Here is a 23,793-nt window from a genome sequence, read left to right as displayed (position 1 = left end):
TTGTGGGCCGGTAAAATGATCTTCATGGGCCAGATCCGGCCCATGGGCTGCACATTGCTGACCCCTGACTTAAAAGGCTGGTGTGTTTTTAGCCTAAGATATAGCCTGACTTCCACAAGTAACACTTGGGGGTCTAAATGGTCGCTCCATCTCTCACCAAGAAGAGAAAAATGCTGGAATAACTTTAGTGCTGGAACTCTCAAGGTATTCAGGGCTGGGTGTGTCAGTGTGTTGGAGAAGCCGGTTTCTAAAATTTAGCTTTGGCTATGCGCGGCTGAAAACAAACAGGCAAGCACACTCCAGTCATTCAAACACTTAGCAAAATTTATTAGAATTGCTTGTCATGATATAAAAAAATAGTTTTCATTTTCACAAGTGAGGTCTGTCTAAGCGAGTCCTTATCCACCAGCCAGCAGCAGATCTAGAAAGTGGTGCTTATAAAAGGACAGGGGACCCCTCCTTCTTTGTAGCTACAGAACAGAAAGCAGAAGCTGCAGAGGAGGGTTGGCTTAGGCTCACTTTTGCTGCATTTTTAGAAACTGGGGGCCCCCGAGGGGCTGAAAAGGCTTCCCCTGCCATGTAAGCCTTGCCAGCCTCTCTCAATCTGTGGTACTGAAGGCAAACGGTATTGTGATCCGGTCAAACAATTACAGAAGCTGGAATTGGAGAGCAAGGCTTCAGTGTTAGCATGGCTTATTGCCCTTCTGCACGGCAAGCAGAATACATCATGTATGCAAAACACACCCATTTATTGCATAACTTGTTCCGGTCACAGCCCTTAGTAGCCCAAACTAAATGCTGGGCTAAGGCATCTGGGTGTGTAAATTGGGTGTCTGAATAAAACACAATAGAGAGGGGGCTCTGTTTTAAAGTGTCCACACCAAGTTAATGCCACTTAGACCAAAGCCTTATGTGTACTGAGAATTTAAGAGCGTCTGCTCTTGATTTGAGGTGAAGCGAAGGCTGGAAGAGAGCTTGAGTCCCGGTACTTGCGTACCCTTAGGAAAGGAACTTTGCTCACAATCAAACCCTAGGACTGTGCGTTGTAGATGGGTTTTTATCAGACAAGCTAGGTCAACATGAAGAACACATCAGGGCCAAGGCTTGAAAGAGCGAGACCGCAGCGACTGATCCTCATGAACGGACAGCTAATTTCTTTCCTGCTCACATAAGGAGGCCGAGAGAAGGGTTTCAGAGGTCAATACAATCAATAGCCCTCCAAAAAAAGCTTGAAGAGGAAGTACGGGCAGGAATAGCCTCTTGGCTACAGAGCGCCAGGCTACAACACACCCCTCCTGGGGTGCCCAGGTGTGGTCAGTAGAGCTGGCTCTTCAGTTGTTGCAGGACGCCAATCACAATGTCCCGTAGGGTCTAGGAGGGGAAAGTCCATAGGAATTCGTAAGAAGCTGGTTCAGGTTAAAGGGTATTCTTTAGTAGGGCTGGGAAGACAGGGAAAACTAGCCTGGATGGGATTAAACCAGAACCTTTAGTTTTCAGGCTCCTGACCCATGGGAATCATCAACCTCTTAACAGGGGGACACCACAGTCTTGCACCTTACCTTAAGGACCACCTGAGACTAATAATAATAATAATTTATTGTTTATAACCCACCCATCTGGCTGGGTTTCCCCTCATGTCCCTGTTGAATCGCTGAGACCTACTGGAGGAATGCCATTAACTGTCTCTCAAGTGAATGAGGACTGTCGGTATCTATGAAAAATTCAGCATGGCTGATCCAGCAATGTGGAATGCCCTCGCGATGGAGATCAGCCAAGAAACATCACATCTTATTTTTAGACCACTTCCTTGGGTGCGTGGATTTTATGTGATTGGCGAGTTCCTTCTGATTTTATGTTTGCTATATGTAATTTAGACATTTTCTATACGAGTTAGCAGTATATAAATCTTTTTATAAGCAAATACTACACAACAGTTGGAGGAGCAGCCAGTTGTCAAGTTCCTTAGGATCATCCTGCGTAAAGTGCTGGTAATCAAAGCCTGATGTGGCACTACCCCGAGGATCTGAGGTGGGGCGGGGGAACGCGTGAAAAAGTTGAGCAGTTTATCAGCATTGAGCAAATATAGACGAGACTTCTATTAATGGGAGGGGAGATCTTCTATGAATACATATCTGCCTTCACATCTCGATTCCCTTCCAAAAAACTGTGCAAGTTAAAACACTCAGATCTTACTGTTCAAACTAAATTGTGAATTTACCTAGGTAAACGTTAATGTGGGTGCCGAACTGAGATGTTCCGGTCACAGAATTCTTCAGCAAGCAGCGCAGCAGGCAGTAAAGCCAAGGCCAAAATCAGCAGGGGTGGGACATGTTAGGAGCCAAGAGGAAGTTGTGTCCATTGAGACACAACTGTATCACTTCCACAGCGCTTTGTCATCTCACTGCTGGGGACCAGGCTGTCCTGAGTCTCAAGAGCTGCATTTATTCAGTTTTCAGATACACATCTGAAACCACTTGGGCACTAAATGAACCGATTATCAGACACCGGGGGAGGAGAGGCAGGTGGACTAGGAGCTGCCATAGCTGGGGACACTGAGGTCCATGAGATCAGAGACCCGTTGTCTTCTGAGTCAGAATGGGGCAGAGCACGCTATAGGCTGGCCAGCAGCCCTCATCCAGTGATGGACAAGCAGCTCCCACGTAGGCTGAAAGCATTATTCATACTTTGCCAGAAGGCCATTTTTTTCTGATTTTGCCCCTGCATTCTAGTGGAAGGGGTTAACCCTTTGCTCCCTGCTCTAGTGCCCTGCTGACTTGGGAGTATTTGCATAAGTAAGGTACTGTGGAAGATAAGGAAACCATTTCTCTCCTATCAGGAGTTCAATCTACCCAGTTCCAGCTGTACAAAGAGATGAACACCATAGGCTACTGAGTGGTACTTAGCAACAGCAGGAGGAGTTAAGGAAATCCATCTCATGACCCCTTGATCGATTCAATTTCCACCTGCTTGCCTCTGAGCAGGAGGCAGCACGGACTCCAAAGAGGTTAGCATGAGCAAAACAAGCACGTATTTGTTGCACGAAACGGCTAGCCACATGCTCTCAAACTGCGGAATTACCTGTGGCTTGCAGTGCTCTTCTATCCAGCTGAAGACACATGCCGAGAGCTCCTGAAAGCTTGTCACGGAGATGGAGGCGTTGAAGGACTGGAACAAGGAATCCATGATACCCTGGAAAACGTTGAACTTCACCTGGTCGGAGACCTGGTTCTTCCCTTCGTTAGGATTGTCCTGGTGAGCTTTGACAATCTGTTCGTAGTTTCTGAAATGCATAAATGTGGGCTTAGGAGAAGCAGGCTGGGCTGGAAAGACATGAAGGGCTTATCTGAACTATGGGATGTTTTATAGCAGTTGCTGCAGCTCAAAGCTCAAAGAAACAGGATAGAACTGACTGCTCACAATTAAGGAGTTCACTTCCGTCCCTTATAAATATTGTGGGAACAGCTGCTACTGAAGCATGCTGTCTTAATGGCATGGGTACATTAACAGAGGGTCTTACATTTTCATGATTTTCAAGGCCATTACATCTTTCCGGAGCGTGGAGACCTCTTCCTCCTGCTTCTTCTTTTCCTTCTGCAAGAACTGGATATAATCAATGGCTGAGGAGCAAAGACACCAGCGGGTTAGAACGCAACCACAAGGGGGATTCTCAAAACATAACCAGAACCTGTGGGCTATTCTGCCCTGTTAACTCAGGAAAGTTGCAGTCTCTCTCTCCCCCTAGGAGGAAGACAAGCAAGCTAGGCTCCCTTTAGGCACTAGTGCTAGTTAGACACATCTATTCAGAGTTTCATAATCTGAAAAGGAGAGCGAGCGAGCAAGCAGAGGATGAAACTGGTTTCCAGACTAGTGGGAGCTTGGCAAGAAATAAGACAGAGGATAATAAGAAATTAAGATGCACAATGCAAATGGAAGGAAGACTGAAAGCCAAAGACACCCAAGCAGTTCCTCAACTCACTTTTCTGCAACACAATTGCCTTGCTTAACTTCCCTGAGCCTATGGAGAAATCCTGCTGCTGGCAGGTAGGTACAATCGACTGCAAATCGTCGTAGCCTTTCTGTAGGAGAGAAGGAGAGCGGTATTAAAACTTACAAAGCAAGGCTGCCCGCCCCCCCCAATGATTAGCTAAGTCAGCACAACTCCAGCCGCCATTTCTTGCCTCCCTTTCTCGGCTGCTCCAGGGGAGGAGCAGTGCAAACTTGCTATACCAGGGGGACAGAAAGGGGCGTTGAGCCTGGATGGACGTGTAGGTCGCCCCACTTTCTGACCTTGATGGCATCCCTCCGCTTCTGCTCAGCCTGCGTGTGGGCACGGCGGCGGCGGTCTTTGTAGATTTCTTTGTAGGCTTCTTGTTGGTAGTCAGAATCTTCATCATCTGCAGCAGGAAAACAGGCCTTGTCAACTAAGGGGCAAGGCAGCAGGAAGGGGCCTAAGGGAAGCGGGGGAGGGCACCCAGCAGCTTCCTCACCGCAAGATTTCATCAGGCTCAAGTTGCGATGAGAAAACTGCACGGTATATGGGAAGAATCACCATTTGTAGGCTGTGAAAGCGTAAGCCAGCCTCGGATCCCTTTTCTGGGAATTAAAAGGGAATACACCCCTGCATTTTCCTTTTCTCTGCATTTTCCTTTTCTCTGCATTTTCCTTTTCTCTGCATTTTCACACTTCCATGGGCCACTGAGAAGGAGGGATGGGACGTTAACACCTTGCAAAAAAGGCAGGGACTAGCCGAGAATTTGGCTATGTCAAACTAGGAGTGCAGTTTCCAAAAGTCATTACCAACCAGCTGGTGTCCCATTTGGTAGTCCTTTAATACCTCTCTTCTTCCCTTCCATGGCACTCCCTTCAATTGGAATACTTAAGACACTGCCTCCCAGCTGCCCAGGAATAATGCAGGGGTACAGGTGAGAGGCACAGTTGGCTTCACAGTTGGGAGACGAGTGACTGTTCCATTGACAGAGAAGCCAGTGGGCTGTACCTGTGTTGGGTACTGAAGAGGCACTGGTGGAGCCGATGCTGTTTGCTCTTGATACAATGCTCCCTTTCCTCCTGCTTTCCACAAAGAGTGCTGAAAGAGAAACACCACCAAAGTAGACCTGACAAGAGTGCATCCTCCACATAATTTTACTCCTTAATACCCTCTATCCACCCTACTGCGTTTGCAGTTAGGGGGAGAAAAGGATTCGGTCCTCCCTCTTTGATAGCACACTTTTATGTGAAGCAGGGATTCACTGGTTGCAATTGGGCAACCGGGAGCTAAGCTACATTAGCTGAATGCAGCGGTGTGATCCGTCATATACCGTATTTTTCACTCTATAACACGCACCAGACCATAACACGCACGTAGTTTTTAGAGGAGGAAAACAAGAAAAAAAATATTCTAAATGAAATAGTGGATATATGATTTTTGTGGTTCGTGCTGTGGCCACAGACATGTGATCTGACAGTGAGTTTGGAGTAGCCCAATGCAAAAATCCTGAGGATCCATGTGGATCCATGCTTTGTAACCACGGAGGAGGGAAGGAAGGGGAACCATGGATCCTCTGCTCATGACTGCAGCAGATCCCCCCCCCGCCACCCGCAGGCATTCGCTCCATAACACGCACAGACATTTCCCCTTACTTTCTAGGAGAAAAAAAGTGAGTGTTATGGTGCAAAAAATACGGTATATCTCTGGTAAGTGTATGTACGGCACGAAAGGCCCACAAACGAGGTCACCATAACTGCCTGCCTCCCTCGCAATTGTCCCTTCATGCTTCCAGCTCAAAGATGAGGCATCGTCCCTCTCCCACGCTAAGAATATGGGGCACACAAATTCACACAACCCTTCCGTTCCCAGCTGAACGCTTCCGAAGGGGCAACACCGGACACCTTGTCCTTCCCAAATCCTGTGCGTGTCTGAGGAGGGGAGGGGAAGAGTCAGTGGCAACCACAAACTATGGCTAGCCAAAATTTGTGGATCCAAAGCCCAGCTGAAATGTGTAGGCCCAAAACACGAATCCACCAAGGGAGGGAATAGCTCCTGTTAAAACACAAGGGCCCAGGGAGAAGCAGGGGAAGCAGCTAAGGATATTTAGCAAGACGATAAGCAATCCAAGAAGTCGTGAGAAAGAGGGGCTACCAAACACTTACCAGGATCCAGCCCGTTGTCGCTAAACGTCGAGTCAACCTGGTTTGTTGTGCCACAAGAAGAGAGGGGGGTGGAAATAAGACAACTTTTTATTTAGACATATCCCAGTGTCTTACTTGAACTGTGGCTGGGTCTTAAGCATTCTTAAGCATCTGTAAAACTGATACCTCTGTGCTGAGTGCACAAAGAGGAATGTTCAACAAATACGCTGTTATATCAAGTAAAACTAAAACAAAATCATTCCATCGACCCCCATTAAAACATTTTTTTCAAAACCTAATTACTCTCTGTGTTGAAAGATCAAAGTGACGATGCAGGAAGTCAACCTCCTGAAAGGCTGCTTTTGCCCTCCTATATTTTATAGCACTGAAGGAAGGAAGCTGAAAGTTATATATTGCAGCCTCTGGATACGAGACAAGCAATATTCCTCCCTACCTTCTGGGAGAGAGGGGTAGCTTTGGGAACTATCCCAGAATCAACAGCAGCAGGGCCTAAGAAAGGATTTTGGAGAGCTGTTGCCGGCAAACAACACTAGATGGGATGGCTCAGTGGTCTAAGGCAGCATTCCTGAAACAGGAGCCTCACAATTTCAGGCCTTTTGGAGCAGAGGTCTCAGTGCTGAGCTTTCCCCACTCCTCTTTCATTCTGGCCCATTTGCAACGCAGCAGAAAACGAGCAATGGGCACTATAATCTCATCTACAACTCCCATCATTCCTGACAGCTGGTCCTGCTAGTTAGGGATGATGGGAGTTGTAGTCCAACATCTAGGGACCCACAGCTGGGAAAGGCTCCATCACCGTGAGCTCAGAGGGAGGGTCAGTTCAGGCTGTCAAAGGGGCAGGAGGAGTTTTGAAAGCCAATCCTATAGCTGTCAACCTTTCCCTTTTCTTGCGAGGAATCCTATTTGGAATAATAATAATAATAATACATTTTATTTATATCCCTGCCCTCCCCAGCCAAGACCAGGCTCAGGGCGGCTAACAACCAATAATAAAAACAAGTTGATTAAAATACAATTTAAAAACAAGATTAAAATACAACATTAAAACATTAGGAAGCAGCCTCTTCGCAGGAGGAGAAAGGAAAAATAAAGAGGGAGAGGGAATCAAACTTGGAATAAGGGAATTTCCCTTAAAAAAGGGGGGAAAACGTTGACAGCTATGCAATCCCGGGAGAACCAACTGCTGATTTTTATTTTTTTTTAAGTCTCCTTGGCATCTTTTAATGCAATTAGGAGGGGTTCTTTATCAGCTCCATTAAGCCACGTTTAAACTAAGCCCAGATTTCAGCTGATTTCGTAACCAGAGAAATCCGCCCCAGAGGCGATCAAGCAAGCGCCTTTCTTCCCACTTCTCCCCATTCACTGACCTAGCGGGGGGTGGTTTAGTTATATACACTGAAAAGGCCCCAGGCCTGCTTCCCAGTGGGGAAGGGGCATTCTTCACATGCTCAGAGGCACTCTCTTCAGCGCCTCGCGGGTTCCGAGCTGAGCAGGCGACCGGGACCCACCCGCCCCGTCCCGCAGACCTGCCCCATGGCTTGAGCCTCGGTCCCCACCCGCTCGCCTTGCCCTTCCTTCCCCCGCTCTCACTCACTCTGGCCGTCCAGGAGCTCTCCGGAGAAACGCTCGACGGCTCCGCCATCTTTCCAGACCCTCCCCTCCCCCCGCCCCCCCCCGGGTCCGGCACAGCGTCACGCGTCATGCCGTGACGTCGCCCAATCAGGGCTGCGGGAGGGCAGTTCTTGGAAGGGAGTGCGCTCGGATGACCAGGGGAAAGATTGCTCTCTCTCTCTCTCTCAGACGCCCTGCAGGGTGGGCCAGCCAGCCAGCCGCACTTCGTCCACCTGCACCGCAGACTTCATCAGCATCATCATCAATAAATTTATTGCACTAGCCAAAGGCCACGACAGATCCCTGCAATCATTTTTTTAAAAGTGCTTTTTATTGAGTTTTTCACAAACAAAAATAAAACAATCTTTTACAGTCATCATTTTATGTCATCTTATTTACACTGCGTGTATTCACGCCCAGACTTCCTTCCTTCCCTGCTTCGGTTTTCTTAATATATATCTTCTCTTGCAGATTCTTATTTACCTTCTATACACATCACAGGATGCTATAGTTTTTAAACTTCTACAGTTAGATCTTATGTATGCAACAAATTTACCCCACTCTTCTTCAAACTTTGTCCCTTTTTGGTCTCGAATTTTATAAGTCATTTTAGCTAATTCTGTATACTCAAAAAAATTGGCCTGCCATTCCATTACTGTTGGGGTCTCCTGTAATTTCCACTTTTGAGCCACGAGGATCCTAGCTGCTACTGTAGCATATTGGAATAATTTATGATCCTCCTTTTTTGCTTCCTCCCCTATTATTCCATCCCTGCAATCATTTTAAAATGTAATGCACACACACATACTCAGGCGCCCTGCAGGGTAGGCCGGCCGGCCGGCCAGCTGTATTCCGTCCAGCTGCACCGCAGACTTCATCATCATCATCATCAATAAATTTATTGCACTAGCCAAAGGCCACGACAGATCCCTGCAATCATTTAAAAATGTAATTCGAGCAGCTGCTGATAAAAAACAAGTGATCATGCACTGCGAGATCATCGATAGCAGGGATACCACTAGCTGAGTTGCAGTTGCAATAACGTTGTTGTTGTTGTTTAGTCGTTTAGTCGTGTCCGACTCTTCGTGACCCCATGGACCAGAGCACGCCTTGTGCCCTCCATCTTTCCCAACATCCCCCAGCACCATAATTCAAAAGCATCAACTCTTCGGCGATCAGCCTTCTTTATGGTCCAGCTCTCACTTCCGTACATCACTACTGGGAAAACCATAGCTTTAACTATAAGGACCTTTGTTGGAAAGGTGATGTCTCTGCTTTTTAAGATGCTGTGCAATAACGTTGCCCAGTGCTATTGCTCTCACATCGGGGACCAGATTGAGGGGAAGTGTCCAATAGCCTTGGCAGGGTACCCTAATGCTGGTTTGAAGCTGAGGTTGGTTTGACATTCGAGTCAACACACACGCACACGCACCTTTTTTAAAGGGAAATTCCCTTATTCCGAATAGGATTCTCGCAAGAGAAAGGGAAAGTTGACAGCCATGACACAAAGCCTCAGGCTGTATGGGCTCAAAATCGCCCCTCTTAGACACCCCTCCCTTTGCAGAAGACCCTCTTTGCAAACCGCCTGCTTGAAGCCTCCATAGACAGGCAGGTGGCAATTGCAGACGTTGCAAAAGCACAGAACAAATTCTATGTCTGATGCTGTATTGTTTTTAATATTCAGTTGGAAGCTGCCCAGAGTAGCTGGGGAAACCCAGCCAGATGGGCGGGGTATAAATATATTATTATTATTATTATTATTATTATTATTATTATTATTAATCACAAGGCAGTAGGAGCAGACACATCTCTCTTTGCCTGTCCTTTTTTTTTTGAAGGGGGACAACCAGCTGAATGGTCACAGTTAAATCATAAAAAAAATTACAATTCTCCCCTGATTCCTATGGACAGCCCGGGGGAGTGAACATAAATAAAAATTATAGTGAGAGCAGAACACGCATCTCTAAACTTCAGTCTAGACTCTAGAGAGCAGCCTTTAATCAGTCTTGCTGTGATTGGACTACGACTCCCATCATCCCTAGCTAGCGGGGGCAGCGCCGGTGGATGATGGGGTTTGCAGTTCAACGGCTCGAGAAAGGCTTGTCTAGGCTTGTCCTTGTCTATGGTTTCCCCCTCAGGTCTATGGGCATCGCCGTAGGAAACAGGAAGTGACGGCAATTGTTTTCTTTCTTCCCGCTCCCCGCCCCGCCCACATTCTCTATGATCCTTGCGCTGTAGAGGCGCCCCCGGAAGTGCCGGTCGCCGGACGCCTGAAGGCTGCGCGGTGGGCGCAGGGCGGCGGAGGCGCCATGGCGGAGCCCCTGGATGAGCTCGCTAAGCTCGAGTACCTGTCCCTGGTCTCCAAAGTCTGCACGGAGCTCGACAACCACTTGGGCATCAACGACAAGGATCTGGGTAGGCTCCGAGGGTGTAAAGGGGTCCATTTTGTCATATTGGCTGTTACTGTTTTTATCTGTAAGCCGCCTCGAGCCCATGTCAGGGGGGAAAGGCGGGCTACAGAAAAATAAATATGTTGTTGTTTAGTCGTTTAGTCGTGTCCGACTCTTCGTGACCCCAGGGACCAGAGCACGCCAGGCACTCCTGTCTTCCACTGCCTCCCCCAGTTTGGTCAAACTCATGCTGGTAGCTTCAAGAACACTGTCCAACCATCTCGTCCTCTGTCGTCCCCTTCTCCTTGTGCCCTCCATCTTTCCCAACATCAGGGTCTTTTCCCGGGAGTCTTCTCTTCTCATGAGGTGGCCAAAGTCTTGGAGCCTCAGTTTCAGGATCTGTCCTTCCAGTGGGCTGATTTCCGTCAGAATGGATTGGTTTGATCTTCTTGCAGTCCATGGGACTCTCAAGAGTCTCCTCCAGCACCATAATTCAGAAGCATCCATTCTTCGGCGATCAGCCTTCTTTATGGTCCAGCTCTCACTTCCATACATCACTACTGGGAAAACCACAGCTTTAACTATACGGACCTTTGTTTGCAAGGTGATGTCTTTGCTTTTTAAGATGTTGTCTAGCTTTGTCATTGCTTTTCTCCCAAGAAGTAGGCGCCTTTTAATTTCGTGACTGCAGTCACCATCTGCAGTGATCATGGAGCCCAAGAAAGTAAAATCTTTCACTGCCTCCATTTCTTCCCCTTCTATTTGCCAGGAGGTGATGGGCCCAGTGGCCATGGTCTTAGTTTTTTTGATGTTGAGCTTCAGACCATATTTTGCGCTCTCCTCTTTCACCCTCATTAAAAGGTTCTTTAATTCCTCCTCACTTTCTGCCATCAAGGTTGTGTCATCTGCAATAACAGTAATAAATAATCTGTGACTTCTTAAACGTGTGAGGGGGCTGTTATTATGGTTATGATTTATGCTTCCAAATGTGTTATTAACAGTGAATTTTTGGCATTTCTTATGGTTCTAGGGGCCTCATACACAGTATACAAATATATATTGTGACATACACATTTTTAAAATTAGAATGTACACGGCAGTCACCTGGTGACAATGGAGAGGTTATCATTTATTATTATTATTTTAACAATTTCTTAATGATTTCTTCCTCAGTACTTCAGCTGTGCTTTCGTTCTTTTATTTTTCTCTTTCTGGGTGCCATGTTCTTTGGAAGCTTGTTTAGACCAAGTGAATGGCCTTTTAGGCTTCCTCCACATGAATAGTTCACTTTTTGAATAATAAGAATTATAGGTCACAGGATTTTAGAGATGTTTAGGCGGGGCATGGCAAAAAAAAAAAGGTTGTGACTCACTGGTTTACGCTGTGCAAATTATGTTCTTAACGTTGTACGCAGCCCTGGGATCTTTGGATAAAGGGTGATATATAAATCAAATAAATTGTGAGTTTACAGGGGACCATGCCTTCTCGGTAGTGGCACCCACCCTGTGGAACCGTTCCCTTGCATCAGATGTCAAGGAAGTAAATAATTATCTGACTTTCAGAAGACATCTGAACAGGCAGCCCTGTTTAGGGAAGTTTTTAACGTTTGGTGTTTTATTGTGTTTTTAATATTCTGTTGGAAGCCACTCAGAGTGGCTGGGGAAACCCAGCCAGATGGGTGGGGTATAAATAATAATAATAGTAGTAGTAGTAGTAGTAGTAGTAGTAATACAGTGGTACCTCAGGTTAAGTACTTAATTCGTTCTGGAAGTCCGTACTTAACCTGAAACTGTTCTTAACCTGAAGCACCACTTTAGCTAATGGGGCCTCCTGCTGCACTGCCGGAGCACGATTTCTGTTCTCATCCTGAAGCAAAGTTCTTAACCTGAAGCACTCTTTCTGGGTTAATGGAGTCTGTAACCTGAAGCGTATGTAATCCGAGATACAACTGTATTTGTTTTGTCTGTCGGTAAAGGAAGGAGGTGAGGGGATTCTGGGACGAAAGCCCCACATTTGCTGGGCTGCCTTATGCTCTCTGGAGGCTGCGTTTATGAAGCTGGGGTATTAATAAATTAATAAATAAGAATGCCAGAAGAGCCTTGCTAAATCAGGCGAATGTCCCACCTAGCCCAGTATCCTGTTCAGATAGTCGCCAACCAGATGCCTGTGAGATGCTCACAAGCAAGACATGAGTGCGACAGCGCTCCCTTCCCACCTGCAAATTGCAGCAACTGGTATTTAGAGACTACTTCTTTGACGATCATTCGTAGCTGAAGAAGATTGTCTTCCATGAACCTGGTCTTAACCGTGAGTCCGTAAGGGACTGTGGAGGCCAGTTCTGGATGCACACATCCTTCCACAGCAGGGACATAGGTTTCCAGGCGGGAGTTGATCACGGTGAGGGTTTGCCAAGTGTGTCTTCCTCTTAGCACGTTTCTCCCTTGAGTCCTGAGTTCAAGCGTCTTCAAAGCCCACGACACCTTTGGTAAAGGCTCTTCTCCCATTGGAGCTCTCGCAGGCCTTTGATTTCCAGCTGTCGGTGTTTATACTATACTTTTTTAAGATTTAGAGAAATACTGCCTCTGACAGTGGAGGTAGAATATAGCCATCATGGCTGGTAGCTGTTGATATGAAGCGCGCTCATACAGAGGCAGAGGGTTACCTTCTCCCCTCAGTCAAACTACCAATGGTGTGAATTTACGTAAAATTTTCCTGCAATAGAAAACTTCCCACTGCCCTAGATAGGTGGTTCATTGTAGCATGTTTGTATATGATGAAAGAATACAATTCAAAAATAAAAATGTTCACCTGTGGTCATATGACTGACAATAATGCCTTCAGTTATCATGTGACAAATGTATGCATTTTAACTTATTATTTGTTGGATTTTTATTCTGTCTTTCCTTCAACAAGCAGTGAAACAATTTTAAAAAATCACTGGTACCATTTAATATCTTTTAAACAGTTCTTTTAGATTCATTATGATCAATTCTGTTTCCCCCATCCCACCCCCAATACACCCCTACCTGTTGCCAGGCTTCTGTTAGAGATGTTCCTAAATCTGAGAGTGCCCTTCCCAGGGGGGATATGCTTCTTGACTGGCTTGCTAATGTAATCTGGGCTGTTTTTATCTGTAGGCATCTCTTCTTCATTAAACCTGCTATCTGCTTATAGCATCTTGTGAATTGCATAGAGAGTGCACTAGTTCTTCCAAGCAATATGTAGTTGGGAAATGTACCGTATTTTTCGCTCCGTAGGGCACACGGGACCATAGGGTGCACCTAGCGTTTAGAGGGGGAGATCAAGAAAAAAAAATCTTATTCCCCCCCCCCCAGCCCCAAAGAGCAGCGTACAGGCTGGCGCAGCCTGTCCGCTTCTCCCAGAGCTGCTAGGGATCCCACTCGCTGTCTTGGCTTCTTCTTTAGCCGCGCGCAATCTCTCCAGCCGGAGGGGCTGCACGCAGCTATCCCTGAAGCCTTCCGAGCGCAGTGCAAGTTCCCGCTGTGCTCCTCAGACTTTGGGTTCCTTTTGCTGTAGCCGGGAGAGCAAGACTCTCCGGGCTTCAGCGAAAGGAACCTGAAGCCTCCGGAGCGCAGCGGGAATTTGCGCTGAGCTCCACAGGCTTCAGGCGGCTATCCCTGAAGCCTGGAGAACGAGAGGGGTTGGTGCGCACCGACCCCTCTCGCTCTCCAGACTTCAGTGAAAGCAACGTGAAGCCTCCGGAGCGCGGAAGGGGCGCTCCCTCTGTGCTTCGGAGGCTTCGCGTTGCTATCGCTGAAGCCAAGGAGCCTGCATTCGCTCCATAGGACGCACACACATTTCCCCTTCATTTTTGGAGGGGAAAAAGTGCGTCCTATAGAGCAAAAAAATACGGTAGCTGGGAAATGTATATGCAGGTATTTTAGGATTTGGGGCCGTGCCCGCTCCGAAACAGTGTGAGCCATTTTCGCCTAATCCTTTTTCCTTTCACCCTCCAATTGTTTACAGCTGAATTTGTGATAAACCTCGCAGAGAGAAATACAACCTTTGATGCATTCAAGGCAGCCTTGGTGAAGAATGGTGCCGAATTTACAGTGAGTGCAAAAATATTTTGAAGGCAGCAGGTGCAGAGGGTGGTGTTGGTGGTTGAGCTGGTGGGGGGGAGAGAATTGCAGGAGCAATAAATTCTGTTTCTGCTTCTTTTTTCAAACCCAAATCCTGTATTTCAGGATTCCCTCATTAGCAACCTGCTGCGTCTTATACAGACGATGCGACCGCCTGCAAAACCTTCCACCAGCAAAGGTAAGTGAAGCCTCACGGGCACACAGGCAGAATGGGGATGGAAGGGACCTAGCAGCTGCAAGTTGTGGTTAGAAATCAACCATTAATAGTTGCACAGTTCTGGAATAGGTGTACAAATAAACAAAATAGGGGTTAAGAACAGATACCACTATGGGTTGGTAAAAGCCAGATTCTGGGTCAGCACACTTGCAGTCTCTCTTACAGTTTCATAGCGTGAGCCTTTAGTAAGTGGTCTTGGGATTTCTGCCAAAATTCCACACCATGAGTTACAGGGTTTCAGTGCACACCTTGGCATCCTCAGTGCTTGGCCGGTTAGAAGGGATCCCATCACCTGCCTGTCACCAGGAGAAAGAGCTCCCCAGAATACAAATCTGCCATGGCCCTTCGCCTTTCCAGAGTGCAAATAATGCAGCAGAGCTAATAACATTTACCGTATTTTTCGCCCTATTGGACGCACTTTTTCCCCTCCAAAAATGAAGGGGAAATGTGTGTGCGTCCTATGGGGTGAATGCAGGCTTTTGCTGAAGCCTGGAGAGCGAGAGGCGTTCGGGCAGATGTCCGCAAGCCTCGCGTGCCCGGCGGGAGGTCCCGCCAGGCGCGCAAGGCTTGGGGCGGCAGCCTGCAGCCCGAAGCACGGGGCGAGCTGCGGAGCCCACCCCGTGCTTCGGGCAGATGTCCTGGGCTCGCAAGGCTTGCAGGCAGCAGCCTGTTCTGGGGGCTGGGGTCGGGGGAAGCTCGGGCTTTCCCCCCCAGCCCCGCGCCTGGGGGGATTTTTTTTTCTTTATTCCCCCCCCCCCAAAAAAAGCTAGGTGCATCCTATGGGGCGGTGCGTCCTATGGGGCGAAAAATATGGTAGATGAAAATCTAATAGAGAAAGTAATAAAGAAAGGAGGTACATATACAGGTTACAAGTGAAATGAAATGAAATTTCATGTCTTGTGTGTTTTCTTTTGTTTATTATTGCTGTAGAAGCTGTAAAACCGAAAACCGAAAAAGAAAAGTACAAGGAGTTGTTTCCAGCCCTCTGTAGACCAGACAATCCCATTGTCAGGGTAGGTGGGTTTTTGTTCATTTCTGAGCTGCAGACGGGAAGAGCAGAGTGCAGAGGAATCTCGGGCGAGAGAGCACATTAGGAACAGGGTGAGTGGGTGGGACTTGCACACAAGAGTGTGGGTTGCAGGCATAAAGGCTGGAGGGAGATGGTTTGTGAGATTAGGAAGGAGAGCTAGGCACCCCAAGTGCGGGAATGGAGTGGGGGTTGTGAATAATAGCAAAATAACAGCATTCCCAAGAAATTATTATTATTATTATTATTATTTATACCCCACCCAACTGGCTGGGTTTCCCCAGCCACTCTGGGCGGCTTCCAACAAAATATTAAAATACAATAGTCCGTCAAACATTAAAAGCTTCCCTAAACAGGGCTGCCTTCCGATGTCTTCTAAAAGTCTGCTAGTTGTTTTTCTCTTTGACATCTGGTGGGAGGGCGTTCCACAGGGCGGGTGCCACTACCGAGAAGGCCCTCTGCCTGTTTCCCTGTAACTTGGCTTCTCGCAGTGAGGGAACCGCCAGAAGGCCCTCGGCGCTGGACCTCAGTGTCCGGGCGGAACGATGGGGGTGGAGACGTTCCTTTCTGTTTTCTCTTGCTTCCCTGATCAGCAGCAGAATCCTAACCATGCCTACTTAAAAGCGAGTGCTACTGAATTCAACAGTGGGGTCCAAGTGTGGTGAGATTTGACTTTGGAGCCAAGAAGAACTCGGCTCTAGTTCAGCTGTCACCACATGGATCTGAAAGAGATGTTGAATTAGTGTACCAGCGGTCTATTCAGGGGGATTCTCTCCTTTCCTTCACAGACAATGTTGGATGAAGATGATGTGAAGGTAGCTGCCGATGCCCTCAAGGAACTGGAAGCTTTGATGCCAACTTCAGGGAGGCAAGAGAAGCACCGAAGCAGTGAGGACCAGTAGGTTCCTGGGGCTTCATCTCCTCAAGAAGGAAACTTTTTCAGTGTGTTGTCGTTGTTTTGGAAAAATCATAGGTGATCTAGCTCAGAGGTGGGCAGAAGGCAGGTTGGGATCTACTGGTAGGTTTAAGAATGGCACACAGTAGATTGGCAAGAGTTTCTGATTCCCAGTTGTCTAACAGTAAGGTAGAGGTAAAGGGACCCCTGACCATTAGGTCCAGTCCTGACCGACTCTGGGGTTGTGGCGCTCATCTCGATTTATTGGCTGAGGGAGCCGGCGTACAGTTTCCGGGTCATGTGGCCAGCATGACTAAGCCGCTTATGGCGAATCAGAGCAGCGCACGGAAACACCGTTTACCTTCCCGCCGGAGCGGTACCTATTTATCTACTTGCACTTTGACGTGCTTTCCAACTGCTAGGTTAGGAGGAGCAGGGACCGAGCAACGGGAGCTCACCCCGTCGCGGGGATTCGAACCGCCAACCTTATGATCGGCAAGTCCTAGGCTCTGTGGTTTAACCCACAGCGCCACCCACGTCCCCTGTCTAACAGTAGCCTTGTCTAAAAGGTTCCTCTCCTCTAAATGAGCCAGGTAAAAACGAATGTCACAGCGTGACAAAAGGTGTGTGCGGATGACGAGGTGAAAGGACTTGCAAGGTTCTGTTATTGATCGCTAATTTATTGATGGCACGTGTGCCTCTTATTTTCTTAATTCTTAGTGCCCCACCCAAAATAGCTACTGTTTTGCACCTGCCTCTTATTGGTGGACCTCAAGATTTTACTTAAAAGATAAAGTGGACCCCAATAGCCTGAGGTCTGCCCACCCCAGATCTAATTCAACTCTCTTATCTCAGGTAGGATATTCCATCACGAATCCACAAATATCACCATCGTAGTGGACAGTATTGGAGTACAGACCGCAGCCTGGAGAAGCTGCCGAATTTTGCCATTTTGTTTCTGTAAAAAAGGAAGAAAAGGCACCTGCCAGTATTTTAAGTAATTAGGTTGCCCAACCAGACACTGCTGCTGTCACTAATTCTGCCATGCCCTGTAGACTTCCACTTGACTGACCAAGGAGGAGGCTGCAGAGGTCTTTTAAAAACAACTCTCCTTGGTCTCCCAAGGAATCCCGTTGCGGGGATTCGAACCGCCGACCTTCCGATCGGCAAGCCCTAGGCTCAGTGGTTTAGACCACAGCACCACCCGCGTCCAAGGTACCACTGTATTAAAGTAGCGTCTGAATCGAGTGCACCTGAGTACTCATACTTTCTGTTGTTTGCAGCAAGAGAAGGCGGAGGAGCCGCAGCCGCAGCAGGGGCCGGGACCAAAAGCGGAAGCGGAAGTCGCCCTCTCGTTCCCGGACGCGGGAGCGGAATAAGGGAAAGTCCAGGTATCGTTCCAGGAGCAGAAGCCCCAGCTGGGACCGGAAGGAGCGGGAGAAGCCTGCAGAGAAGAGCAGCGAGCGATGGCGGGATAAGCACGTGGACCGGCCCCCACCAGAAGAGCCTTCCATCGGGGACATCTACAACGGCAAAGTCACCAGCATCATGCAGTTTGGCTGCTTTGTCCAGCTCGAAGGACTCAGGTATTTGATACAAGGTGGGCTTCACCTTTTGCATCCCTGGCTGCCACTGATCTGTGCAGTTCCAGAAAGTGAGAAACTGACACTTTTTTTAACTGTACCAAAGCCATGTCTATGGCATTTTAGGCACGTACAAAGTAAGTCCAGGGGTTTTTGTTTTGGGTAAGCTTGCTTGGGGTTATGTACACCTCCCAGTCCAACAATTAAGTGTGTTATTACCATATCCATCTTGATACCTTTACGGTGGGTGGAACTTACAGTGTATAACTTCGAAAAGCTCCTGCGTGAGACATAGCAGATACCCACTGGCTTTTTCCGTGTCCGATTCCCCTTTTTAGGAAGCGCTGGGAAGGACTTGTCCACATCTCAGAGCTGCGCCGCGAGGGGCGTGTTGCTAACGTGGCCGACGTGGTGAGCAAAGGGCAGAGGGTCAAAGTCAAAGTTCTGTCCTTCACCGGCTCTAAAACCAGCCTCAGCATGAAGGTAAGAGAGGGTCCATTCCATAAAAGCCCACCTTGTGTCTGCTTCTGTTTCTTTTCCCTTCCCTTTCTGCCCTTCCCTTCTGTCTTGCTCCATGTTTCCCTGGGACATTAGCACATCCTCTTTCCTCTGTCTGCTTCATCTTGCCTTGCTGCTCCTCCAGTACTCATTTCTCAGTCCCTGGCCATTCTCGTTCCACTCCTCCTTACTTTGGCCATATAATAAAACAATTCCATCTCTGATTTGGGCCAAGGGGTGGGTCTCTTTTAGGACAATGTATTGTGGTGTAAAAACACTTGCTACCAAGGAGGTGAGCGGTTGCTATCAGGGAATAGTGCCAAGGCAATGTTTCTACCCTGGACTTCAACTATTCAGCCTTGCTCTGCAGTTATTTTGGCCTTGGGATATCTCATCGGCCCTTTCCTCTGATTCACATGAGCAGTTTTAAGGAAGAGGGTAAAAGAGGGGAATCCTGCATGGACCACACTGATCTCAAGAGCCACCTGCTACTGACCTTGGAGGTAGCAACAGATACAAATGGGCCATTGTTTACCAGCCAGTGCTTGTCGCTTACTGGGAAACCCCAAGACAGAAACTGTTGTTGTCGATATCACCCATGCCGCTACGTGTCTCACCTGGGCGACATGCTAGGGTTGCACACTAATTGCAAAATGGAACTATTGGAGATGTGGAGTAGAAATGGGTATCATGTTTCATATGTGGTGGCTGCGTAAAAAAATTAAGATCTTCTGAGATGACATATACGGTGAACTTAAGAAAATGTTCAGGGTCTTATTTTTTAAAAAAACAGAGGCCTTTCTGCTCAGAATTACAGAACCAGACATTCCTATACAGTGTTACCTAGGTTAAGTACTTAATTCGTTCCAGAGGTCCGTTCTTATCCTGAAACTGTTCTTAACCTGAAGCACCACTTTAGCTAATGGGGCCTCCTGCTGCTGCCGTGCTGCCGGAGCACAATTACTGTTCTCATCCTGAAGCAAAGTTCTTAACCCAAGGTACTTTTTCTGGGTTAGCGGAGTCTATAACCTGAAGCGTATGTAACCTGAAGCGTATGTAACCTGAGGTACCACTGTAAAGGTAAAATACGGTTTTTTATATGCCATTTTATACGTTAGTCTTAATAGTGACTAACTGGAAAAGTGATAAAATTCCTTCCAGATCAGAATGGTTACGAAAACTAGCTGAATATGCAGAGCTGGCCCAACTATCTGAAAAAATGAAAGACAAGTCAAAACAAATATTTATTGCAAAATGGGAAGTTTTCAAAACGTATCTTAAAAATAACTGTTGCATTATGAATTCAGTCGCTGCCTCTGAATAACTTCTGCAGCTGTACTAAATAAGAAATAAAGACACAGAAGAGTAATATTTTGTTATAAAATGAACATATAGATTTATGCAATAAGTTCGTAAATTTTGAAAGAGGTATGGAGAAGACGGGAAGTTGGGTGTACTTTGAGAAGGTTTACTGACAAAACATTAAAAAATACTTTTTTGTTTATTTTGTATTTGAGGTGGCGGGTGATGTAAATGTATGGTTGTTGTGTTTTTTGTTGTTGTTTTCTCTGTGTACAATAAAGCATAAATTAAAAAACAAATTAATTGCAGAATGGAACTAAGCTAATTTTCTTTTTTAATTTTTGCATCGCTACGTTGAGGGGAGTGCCAACCTGTGATTTATGTGTGCTTTAGGATGTAGATCAAGACACAGGGGAGGATTTGAACCCAAACAGACGTCGGAACCTCGTCGGGGAGTCTGAGGAGGCAGCCATGAGAAACCCAGACCGGCCAACCCACCTGTCCTTGGTCAGCGCTCCAGAGGTAGAGGACGATACGTTGGAACGGAAGCGCCTCACCCGCATTTCTGACCCTGAGAAATGGGAAATCAAGCAGGTAACGATTTCTGGCTTGGGACTACAGTGGTGCCTCGCAAGACGAAATTAATTCGTTCCGCAAGTTTTTTCTTCTTGCGAGTTTTTCGTCTTGCGAAGCACGGTTTCCCATAGGAATGCATTGAAAATCAATTAATGCGTTCCTATGGAGACCGCTTGCCAGGCTGGCGGTGCGGTGAAGGGCTTTTCTCCCCACCGCAAGCCTTCAGGACAGGTACGGGAACAGAGGGGAAGGCGCACAGCGCTTATCCTCTGTTCCCGGGGCTTGCGGTGGGAGGAGGGTTTTTCCTCCCCACCGCCAACATTCAGAACAGCATTCTGAATGTTGGCGGTGGGAAGGAAAACCCTCCTCCCACCGCAAGTCTTCAGGACAGCCATCCGAAGGCTGGCGCGGGGAGAAGGTCTCTCCGCCCCACCGCCAGCCTTCAGAGCAGCCTTCCGAAGGCTGGCGGTGGGGCGGAGAGACCTCCTCCCGCCGCCAGCCTTCGGAGCAGCCTTCCCAAGGCTGGCGGTGGGGCGGAGAGACCTCCTCCCGCCGCCAGCCTTCGGAGCAGCCTTCTGAAGGCTGCGCTTCCCCGCTGTCCTGGAGATTTCCCTATGGGCTTTCGTCTTGCGAAGGAAGCCCATAGGGAAATTCGTCTTGCGAAGCGCATCGAAAAACGGAAAACCCTTTCGTCTAGCGGGGTTTTCGTCTTGCGAGGCGTTCGTCTTGCGGGGCACCACTGTAAATCACCAATGGCAACCAGGCAGGAGACAAGTCCTGAGCCCTTTGCCTGAGCATGAAGAGGGTGTTGGCTGTCGTTTAAAGAAACTTGTGTTTGAAACAAGACAGACCTCTAAACTTTTTGGCTGAAGGTTTTGTCCTTGTGGTTCTCCACCCCCTTCAGATGATTGCTGCCAACGTGCTTTCCAAGGAGGAGTTCCCTGACTTCGACGAGGAAACGGGGATCCTGCCAAAGGTTGACGATGAGGAAGGTAATGAAAATTGCGCTCTGTGATGGTCTAGACTTGATTCACCTCTGTGCTTGTTCCTCATCTAGCAGTTCATTTTGCTCACGTCCCACTCGGAACTGGAGAATGGTGGATTTGAGGTACAGTGGTGCCTTGGTTCTCAAACTTAATCCATTCCGGGAGTCCGTTCAGCTCCCGAAACTGTTCGAAAACCAAGGCGCGGCTTCCGATTGGCCGTAGGAGCTTCCTGCACTCAGTTGGAAGTCGTGGAAGCAGCGTCAGATGTTCAGCTTCCGAAAAACGATTGCAAACCTGAACACTTCCGAGTTTGCGGCTTTTGGGAGCCGATTTGTTCGGGGGCCAAGCTGTTCGAGTACCAAGGTACCACTGTACTTCCACTATCAAGACTAATTAACTGCTCCCCTGTCTTCCACACTGCCTAGAAACATGGCTAACATCTGCACCCATCCAGATGTTGCTGGACTACAGCTCCCATCATTCTGACTTTTGGCCCTGCTGACTGGGACTGATGGGAGTTAGTCTGCCAACATCTGGAGGGCCACAGCTTACCTACGCCTGGCTGAGAACATCTACAAAGTAGAACTCAAGGGAGAGTCTCTTTCCATTGTATTTCTGTGTCCTCCAGAGGCTAGGACCGTGCTTTATTGGAGGGCAAAAGTTTTCCAGAGCAGGGACCAGTCTGCTCTCTTTGCAGGGGCCAGATTAGCCTAGAGGCTGCTAGATAATCATAAGATTGTAGAGCTGGAAGGGGTCACGAGGGTCATCTAGTCCAACCCCTCCTGCCCTGCTGGAATCCTTTGCCCAATGTGGGGCTGTACCCACTGAGCTATCCCAGGTGCCATCCCCTAGCTTAGCTGGTGAAGAACAAGGTTGGGGCTTGTTGATGAGAGCAGGGAACCTTGTTAAAATGTGCCTGGGACTGAGCTTGGTTCCCTCTTCCAGACGAGGACCTGGAAATCGAACTGGTGGAGGAGGAGCCGCCGTTCCTGCGAGGGCACACCAAGCAGAGCATGGACATGAGCCCCATCAAGATTGTGAAGGTGACGAGATCCAGACCCCGGGCCCTTCCATAATTGCCAGCAGTGGGGAGGGATGGCGAGGGTGTACTGATATTTGATTTGGGGGCGTAATTTGTTGGGACGGCTACCGAGATGAGAGAAGCTCAGCAAGGATTTCTTGGACAAACTTAGCTCTGCAGCAAGTAATGGAATACGTTTTCCTGTATTACTCCAGAACCCCGACGGCTCCCTGTCTCAAGCTGCCATGATGCAGAGTGCGCTTGCGAAAGAGAGGCGAGAGCTGAAGCAAGCCCAGAGGGAGGCAGAGATGGACTCCATCCCCATGGGACTCAATAAGCACTGGGTGGATCCCCTCCCAGACGGTAACCGAATCTTCCTCCTGATGTATTTTTGGTTGTAAAATGTATTTCTGTTTAGACGTCACTGTGGGAACCCGCTGTAACATGTAACGTGCACTGTAAATTGGGATGCAGCAGGCAATTTAGGAGACGCAGAGATCCAGAAATTCTGGCTGGCCTTGAAAGCCAACTTCTTTCCCCCTCTAAGCAGCTGTGGAATGAATGGTTTTTGCTGTCCTGTTACTTGAGCCCATGTACTCACTGTCGGGATCTCCGCTCGGCCAAGCTGATAAAGCTCACTTTCCTCTGGCCGAGTCCACCGACAATAATTAACGACCTGAGCCTTTGATGAGGCCTCAGGCACATTCCCGTTCAGCAGAGTTTCCAAAGCAGCAGAAGTGATGAGATTTATTGCTACATCGCTATGCTTGATTTCTTACTACTCAGACAGCAAAGAAATATACACCCTCTCTCTGTGAAAGCAGAGAGCAACTGAAACAAAGGAACAGGAAACCAGTAGACATCACATCCGTCTCCTGTCTTCCGTGAGACTTCCAACAGCCTGGAAGGTCTCTGGAATGTAAACAGAGTCTTGTGACTCCAAAAGCACTGCACAGTGGCAACACACAGAAACTAACACTCACACCCCTTTCTAGTCAGTCCTCTCTTACCCCTTCCATGCTGCCATACGGACCAAATTGTGATGTCCATTTTCCTCTCTCTTTCCAGTGGATGGGAGACAAATCGCTGCCAACATGCGAGGAATCGGGATGATGCCCAACGACATCCCAGAGTGGAAGAAACATGCATTCGGAGGCAATAAAGCCTCTTATGGAAAAAAAACTCAGCTGTCGATCATTGAGCAGAGGGAAAGTCTCCCGATATACCGGCTGAAGGATCAGCTCATCCAGGTAAGACTGAGAAGAAGAAGAAAAAAGCCAGCTGTCCAGAATTGAACCAAGGGCCATCAAATCCAGCATCTCAATATGCTGATATCAGGTGGTTTGGCCTCCACAGGAGATGACCATGGAGTTCCAAAATCCTAAGGAGCTTCTATATTCCTGCCAATTCTTCTCCCATTAAATTCTGCAAGCA

At 47.9% G+C, this 23,793-nt stretch overlaps 3 protein-coding genes across 4 annotated transcripts in view; 1 reads left to right on the top strand and 2 right to left on the bottom strand.

Annotated features, from left to right (window-relative positions):
• LOC310747938 (tigger transposable element-derived protein 1-like) overlaps positions 1 to 21,092 on the bottom strand; it is a 943,100-nt gene extending 922,008 nt beyond the window's left edge. The window contains exon 1 of the mRNA XM_083583382.1: positions 21,038 to 21,092. The gene's annotated coding sequence lies outside the window, so the exon portion shown is untranslated. The remainder of the gene's footprint in view (positions 1 to 21,037) is intronic.
• On the bottom strand, positions 304 to 7,842 carry MLX (MAX dimerization protein MLX). The gene is made up of 8 exons (XM_083583547.1): positions 7,745 to 7,842; positions 6,151 to 6,187; positions 4,997 to 5,086; positions 4,288 to 4,394; positions 3,977 to 4,076; positions 3,518 to 3,617; positions 3,079 to 3,280; positions 304 to 1,371 (listed from the first exon to the last, which is right to left on the bottom strand). The coding sequence occupies exons 1-8, from the start codon at positions 7,790 to 7,792 to the stop codon at positions 1,315 to 1,317; spliced, it is 741 nt and encodes a 246-aa protein (XP_083439673.1). The 5' UTR covers positions 7,793 to 7,842; the 3' UTR covers positions 304 to 1,314.
• DHX8 (DEAH-box helicase 8) overlaps positions 9,906 to 23,793 on the top strand; it is a 30,917-nt gene continuing 17,029 nt past the window's right edge. Inside the window, exons 1-12 of one of the 2 annotated variants that reach the window (XM_083582478.1) lie at positions 9,906 to 10,176; positions 14,139 to 14,224; positions 14,360 to 14,432; positions 15,402 to 15,484; positions 16,287 to 16,396; positions 17,677 to 17,979; positions 18,315 to 18,459; positions 20,170 to 20,370; positions 21,257 to 21,344; positions 22,284 to 22,381; positions 22,575 to 22,722; positions 23,428 to 23,609. In XM_083582478.1, the coding sequence (XP_083438604.1) occupies positions 10,071 to 10,176; positions 14,139 to 14,224; positions 14,360 to 14,432; positions 15,402 to 15,484; positions 16,287 to 16,396; positions 17,677 to 17,979; positions 18,315 to 18,459; positions 20,170 to 20,370; positions 21,257 to 21,344; positions 22,284 to 22,381; positions 22,575 to 22,722; positions 23,428 to 23,609 (1,623 nt within the window). In that variant the 5' untranslated portion in view covers positions 9,906 to 10,070. Of the gene's footprint in view, positions 10,177 to 14,138; positions 14,225 to 14,359; positions 14,433 to 15,401; positions 15,485 to 16,286; positions 16,397 to 17,673; positions 17,980 to 18,314; positions 18,460 to 20,169; positions 20,371 to 21,256; positions 21,345 to 22,283; positions 22,382 to 22,574; positions 22,723 to 23,427; positions 23,610 to 23,793 lie in introns of both variants that reach the window. The other variant, XM_083582477.1, reaches the window with a different exon arrangement.

The sequence above is a fragment of the Podarcis filfolensis genome (assembly GCF_964270895.1).
Source record: "Podarcis filfolensis genome assembly, chromosome: 13".
Classification (NCBI taxonomy): domain Eukaryota; kingdom Metazoa; phylum Chordata; class Lepidosauria; order Squamata; family Lacertidae; genus Podarcis; species Podarcis filfolensis.
The sequence above is the reverse complement of the archived record's forward strand: the minus strand, read 5'-3'. Positions and strand labels throughout refer to the sequence as shown.

What these genes read in the sequence shown, in the direction of transcription:
- MLX (XM_083583547.1), bottom strand. Translation starts at nt 7,792, where the DNA reads ATGGCGGAGCCGTCGAGCGTTTCTCCGGAGAGCTCCTGGACGGCCAGA. An exon ending in AGCGGAGGGATGCCATCAAG is followed by an intron (nt 4,077 to 4,287) that starts GTCAGAAAGTGG and finishes TCTCTCCTACAG; the next exon opens with AAAGGCTACGACGATTTGCA. An exon ending in AAGAGCACTGCAAGCCACAG is followed by an intron (nt 1,372 to 3,078) that starts GTAATTCCGCAG and finishes TTCCCCTCCTAG; the next exon opens with ACCCTACGGGACATTGTGAT.